Raw genomic sequence first — 6,275 nt, 5'->3', positions numbered from 1 at the left:
GAAAAAGCAAGTGGTAGGTGCTAAGAAACTAACAGGAAGCAGTTGGAAAGATAGAAGAAACTACTTTAGAAAAGATGGTCTGAGGAAAGACTTCTTGGCTGAGACAGAAAGTACCCACCCATTTGTAGAACATTCTTAGCAAAGGCCTTGAGGTGGGAAAATGATTAGCAGCAAATAAAAGGCTAGAGGGTGAGGCCCAGAGTGAAGGGCTGAGTTGAGATGTTAGGCAGGATTCTGTAGAACCTAGTACGCCAGGTAGTCAATTTAATTGGATAACCCTGTGCCAAGCCCAGTGCTAGCATCTGGGATTAGAGCTTGGGACATATACTTTAAAGACTAAAATCCTTAAGACAGCCCACAAGGCTTTGGCCCTGCTGTGGTCCCTGGTACAACCAATGGCCCCTGCTGTTTCCCCTTCTCTGCCACACCCCCCTGAGGGATCTGGGAGCCCAGGAACCAGAGTGGAGTCCCAGGCTCTCGCCTGCGTTCGACCGCCTCTGCCACAAGAGGGCGCTGCGGGCAGGTCGCCCCCTCCGCTCGAATGCACAGGAAGCGCGATGCCGACTGCATAAATGCTGCGGCGTCTCTCTGCCCCGGGACTCTGGGCAGCGGGCGACGACCACCCGCTAAGGCCTGCCGCAACCCGAGGAGGAGACAAAAGCCAGGTCCTAGCGCGCAAAGTCCAGCCCAGGTTTCAGCGCTTACTCAGCGCGCCCTGCGTCAACCCTGCGGCAGGAGGCGGAGCCTGGCTCTCCTCCCGCCCACCCGGATCACGTGACCAACGCAGCGGCCCCAGAGGGCGGAAGCACTCCCGAGCAGGCGCGCGCGCTCTGGCGTTCCTGGGCGTCCGCGGGATTCGCCAGGTCTCGGCCTTGCCGCGCGCTCGTGCTCACGCTCGTTCCCGGGTTCCCGAGCCCGGAGAGCTCGGGGGCGGCTGCGCGCGCACTGCACAGCCGGGTCCCCGCCCCCAGGCGCAGCGGGCTCCCAGGCACCGGAGCCATGTGCTCGTTAGCGTCCGGCGCTACCGGTGGGTACCCGGCCCCTCAGCGCCAAGGCTGCGCCGCCGCCGCGGGGCCGGTCCAAGACCCTCCCCTCCCCCTGCGCCCTGCGGAAGCTGGGGAGGTGGGGCTCTTCAGGGAGGGTGGGGGAGGGGCGAGGAGCGGGGCGGGAGAGCGCTCGCGGGGCCCAGAGCGTTCTCCCCTCCCTGCCCCTCGTGCGCCCGTTTCGCACTGGTGTCCGAGGCAGATCTGATGGTTTGCGTGTGCTAGGCGGCCGGGGCGCTGTGGAGGAGGAGGAGGAGGAGGACCTGCCAGAACTGTCAGACAGCGGTGACGAGGCCGCCTGGGAGGATGAGGACGATGCCGATCTCCCCCACGACAAGCAGCAGACCCCCTGCCTGTTCTGTGACAGGTTCGTCCACCTCAGCTCCAGGCTCCGCCCTCGATGTCCGGGCCGCATGGGTCTGTGTGGTCCGCTCGTCTGGAGTCCAACCAGAGTGGCTCCTCTCCAAATGTGGAACCCGTGGTTTGTCGGGAAGCAAGACCCACTGTGGTTTAGAGGGAGGAGCCATGACCTGGAAGCCAGGTTACGCTTCTCTTCGGCGGGCCTGTTTCCCCTTGTGTAAAATGAAAGGGTTCTGGTCTGGATCTGTGGCTCCCAAATCTGGTTGTGCACCTTTGTCACCTGAATCACTTAAAAAAAATACAGGTACTAAACTCTGTACCTCAGTCCTTCTAAATCAGGAATGGGGTCTAGGAATCTTTTTGTAAAGACACTATCCCAGGTGATTCTAAGGAGTAACAAGTTTGAGAGTCACTAGGTAACCCCTCAGGACCCTTCCAGCTTTCCCATTCTATAATTCTTAACAAATATAAAGTTTCTGAGGTGTAGTATTTCCAGTTGAGCCATTTAAAGAGCCACCTTTCTTAGGGCTTCCCGCCTATTGAAAGGGAAGGAATTGATGCCTTTTCACTTAGGAGAAAAGAGGCAGCAACACCAAAAACTTGTTCAAGGTCACAAAGCTGTGCTTTGTCTTATATCCAAATCAATATTCTTTCTACTTAAAATTCTGCCTCTTCGTCTCAACAAACTTTGACTTTGGCTGCTGTTCTGGGCAAGTGTGTATGAAAGAGGCCTGGCATACGTTAGCCAGTGTTACTTTAAACATTTTACTGGTTTCTCCTGAATCTGGGCCTGGTGCTGATGGTGGTACACTAGCTCCTGTTGAGTCGTCGTCGTTCTCACTTGTACCCTCATTTGGGCAGTTACAGAGTACAGGCTGCCTACGTCCTCGCAAAGTAACCTTTATTGAGTATCAGGGAGGTGCTTCTTTGTGATAGGCTGCTTAATACTGCAAAAATAACCCATCTGAATAAACGTTTGTTGAAATCTGCATGTGTGCTAGGCACACAAGAGGTATGCAGCTTCTCTGTGGTGCATTCCTATGTTATTACGTGCCCATCAGTTTTGCAAGTCACATAATAAAGAAGCTTGGTCCTCACAGTGTGTGTAATGCAAGTCCTTGGGGATCACTGCAAGACCACTTTTGAAGTATCGCACTTGGGGAATGTGCCAGCTATGAAATTATATTTTGTGCATTATTTCTTAAAGCTATCTCAGCTGTGCCATTTCAAAGCCTCTGAAAGCAGAGTTGACACTTAGAGGAGAAAAGAATCTTATAAACGAAATTTTCATGTCTTGAGAGACAACAATCTATCAAAGGGAGTTCTCTTTCTTAAAAGCCTCTTGATAAATTCAGTGTTATTATTTAGCAAATAAATTAAGTTCAGTTTTTAAGGGCGGTTTGTTTTAGGTGGAAAATGGGACTCAGAAGTAATGTTTCCCTTTAGAAGTGCTGAGTTTCTTTCATCTACAGGTATGTTTGTTTTCCTGTTAATTGGAAGTAAAACTGGAAACCTGCAGAGTAGGGCGAAAACTTTTATATCTAACGTGAAATCAATGTTTAAACTTCTTAGGGGACTATTCCATGAAGCTGTTGCTTGATTTTTCAGGTTATTTACCTCTGCTGAAGAAACGTTTTCACACTGTAAGTCTGAGCATCAATTTAATATTGATAACATGGTTCATAAACATGGTGAGTATTTTTTAGAATAAAGAAATTTTTAGTTGTGAAATTTAAGTTTAGACTTTATATTTTTCCAGACCTTTCCTTTTCTGTCCAAGTCTAATATAGTGAAACGTATAGCAACAACTTACGGAAATACAGTTTTTTTGACAAGTGGCTTTTGAGGAAAAAATGAGTAAGTCATTCTTCTAGAGAACATTCACTGCATTTAAGCTTACATTGGTTCACAACTATAAAGGAATAAAAAACTCTTGTAATGCAATTGCATTTTTATCATTCGAATTAGGAAGAGAAGAGGGGAGTATTAGAATTAGGGAGAATTAGGGAGAGCAAGTATAGAGGTGGACTTTGGAAAAGGCGGTGAGGTCAAAGCATAACATGGACTTAAAGGCATACAAAATTGAGTTTCATAAGGAGTTTGATAAGAGAGTATGGGAAAAGGGAGTGATAAAGTGGTAAGCCCAAGATTCAGATGATGATTCTATTGAAACTTGCATTTAAAAATAAGTAATGAGAGCTTACCACTCTAAAGAAATGCAGAAGAGCTACAGTAGCCTGCTAAAATTAACTGAATACAGAATTGGCTTTTTGGTCCCTGTGTTTATTACTAACTAGAAAGGACATTATTGAAGAATAGCAAACATTAGGCAGACTTTAGGTCTCAGATAAACTTATGGTGGGTGCATTATGTTTATAATTCATAAATTCAGCTGCAGCTATTTTTGTAAGACATAAATGACTTAGTTGCATTGGTTTTTTTTTTCATGTTTTTAGTGTGTATTTTAAAACTGAATTGGAATCATACTTTATATAATTTTGTATTTTTTTACCTACCACATAGGTTTTTGTATGCTGTTATGCTTGTGAAACATTTTTGTATGCTGTTATGTTCCTCATAGCAATATTTCTCATGACAAATAATTAGTTGGATATGCTTTCCCTGTTTAAAATGCTGCTTCATTTTTGGAAATATGAGAACCAGATGATGACAAGCCTCGTTTTTTCACTTGCATCATTTAACTTAATGTAAAAAGCTAGTATACTTTGTGTACTCTGTGTCCTGGCAAAATTATAGTTTAGTAGGCACCACAGATGTTAGAGATTTAGAAACTTTTGGCTTTAATATCAACCACCAAATACTTGGTAAAATCTAGGGCTGAATTTTCCTCTTTCGTATTCTGATAAGTGAGGAGTAGAATTCTAAAAATTAATTTTCTTGTTTTTCAGAAATGCAAAAAAAGCATTTAAAAATTTGTCATCTGTGGCTGTTTCTCCATTAAAATATTCTGAAGTGTCAAAGTTAATGTTTCTAGTTCTTAATAAGAAATTTAAAGTATTGTAAGTAGTATAGAGGAAAGAAATAGGTTATTGTCTAACCAGAGAAGCATGTATAGAGCAGGTCAATGAAACGAAACTCATGTGATGTTAAAAAAGGTGACTTTTTTTTTCCCCCTCTTTAGGACTTGAATTTTATGGATACATTAAACTAATAAATTTTATTAGACTTAAGGTAAGTTGGTAGCTTAATTTACAGTTTTGTTTAAAAACTAAAGAAATACTGCAGCGACTCTGAATGCACCAACTTGTAAGACTACGGGGAACTACCATATAAGGAACTGTTTTAAATTTGACACTCAATTGTTTTGAGGGAGTCATGGCCATCAGGAACTAGCACAGCTGTAGCACCATGTGAGTGGATACATCCCATACTTAGCAAGGTCGTTTTTAATTGTATCTAAGAGATGAATCAGTGTTACTTGAGAGTAATTCAGTGTCAGATAAAGGGAAATATGGGTAGTCTTTTCTGTAAAACCGGAAATCACTTCTAGTGTGATTTTAAGTACTTTGATTGCTCTTTTTCTGTTTTTTCAAATCCTTTTTTTCTGTTCAGTTGATGTTTATATTGCTACTTCGCCCAAATCCAAACAATACAAAACTGTGCATTAAAACTGTTAACTAAGCAATCATCCAGTCAAGTTAATGAAATGGCAGGTAAACATAGACTCTTTAAACAGAAGTTTTGTGTAACATGGACACGATTTCCTTTTGTGTTTAATTTTCCTAGTTTTTGGTAGGGGAATCCTGTGATTATATGAGATGAAAAAATATGCAATTAATTTTGCCTCCAGAATCCTACAGTTGAGTATATGAATTCCATATACAACCCAGTGCCTTGGGAGAAAGATGAGTATTTGAAGCCAGTACTAGAAGATGACCTTTTACTTCAATTTGGTAAGATGAACATACTGTATCTGCTTTAGAGTAGGGTCGTCTGTTATGGCAGAATAGAGGTTAGGTGTCCTAGGAAAATACATTCATCTCCTTGATTCTCTAAAGACCTCATTAGGTAGTTGGTTTCGATAGGAAGGTGAAGTCACTTAAAAAGTGAGAGTCACACTAGCAGTTACCAGGGAGGAATATCATCTGGGGTTAAACATTGTGTACAAGGTGTCCTGAAACATAGGAAGACTTGAGAGAATAATTTTGAGTTGTTAGACTGATTTTTAGTGTAACTAAAATTAAGGTTTTTATTTAATATAAATTACAGCTTTTAAATTGGTAACTTTGATATTTAATAGATTTAAGTAAATTTAATAATATTTGCTGCTTTTATCTAGCATAATCAGATCTGATAATTGACTTTTCTTAAGACATCTAATTGACTGAGATTTTGTTTTGATTAAAACAGATTCCATGCAAATTTCCATGGGTTTCCTCACTTACACTAACTCTGAAGCTGCCCTATGGCAGGGTCACTCTCATTTCTTTCTTTTTTTTTTTAATGTTTTATTTTATTTATTATTGTATTTAATCATCTTATTTTGATGGTGGGGGGAGGTAATTAGGTTTATTTATTTTTAGAAGAGATACTGGGGATTGAACCCAGGACCTCTGCATGCTAAGTGTGCCCTCTACCGCTTGAGCTATACTCTCCCCCTTCTCATTTCTGGATTGTAGCTTTCTTCCTTAGTTACTTACTCTGTGTTTTGGTTTATTCCTTCTTGAACAGGGATCTTGTGAAAATTCTGTTGCATTCTTATGGTTGCTTTATAGGTCTAATTTATTGGAGTTCATGATTTATTATTATTTGTTTTAATTTATACTTTCATTTTTTTTGTGCCAGTCAAGTGAGGTAGAGGGTTTGCTCTCTTCACAACAGCAAGACCGTTCTAGGCAGACATGTACCTTC

At 42.4% G+C, this 6,275-nt stretch overlaps 1 protein-coding gene across 5 annotated transcripts in view; it reads left to right on the top strand.

Moving 5' to 3' along the window:
- Window positions 1–806: 806 nt before the first annotated feature.
- PRMT3 (protein arginine methyltransferase 3) overlaps window positions 807–6,275 on the top strand; it is a 146,828-nt gene continuing 141,359 nt past the window's right edge. For 4 of the 5 annotated variants that reach the window (XR_010383378.1, XM_031459877.2, XM_031459875.2 and 1 more), the window contains exons 1-5: window positions 847–1,027; window positions 1,269–1,410; window positions 3,012–3,094; window positions 4,546–4,595; window positions 5,215–5,317. Coding sequence is in view for 4 of the 5 variants with exons in the window: in XM_031459877.2 (XP_031315737.2) it covers window positions 1,000–1,027; window positions 1,269–1,410; window positions 3,012–3,094; window positions 4,546–4,595; window positions 5,215–5,317 (406 nt within the window). In the remaining variant the exon portion in view is untranslated. Of the gene's footprint in view, window positions 1,028–1,268; window positions 1,411–3,011; window positions 3,095–4,545; window positions 4,596–5,214; window positions 5,318–6,275 lie in introns of all 5 variants that reach the window. The other variant, XM_031459878.2, reaches the window with a different exon arrangement.

The sequence above is a fragment of the Camelus dromedarius genome, chromosome 12 (assembly GCF_036321535.1).
Source record: "Camelus dromedarius isolate mCamDro1 chromosome 12, mCamDro1.pat, whole genome shotgun sequence".
Classification (NCBI taxonomy): domain Eukaryota; kingdom Metazoa; phylum Chordata; class Mammalia; order Artiodactyla; family Camelidae; genus Camelus; species Camelus dromedarius.
This window is presented reverse-complemented; position numbering and strand designations above follow the sequence as displayed.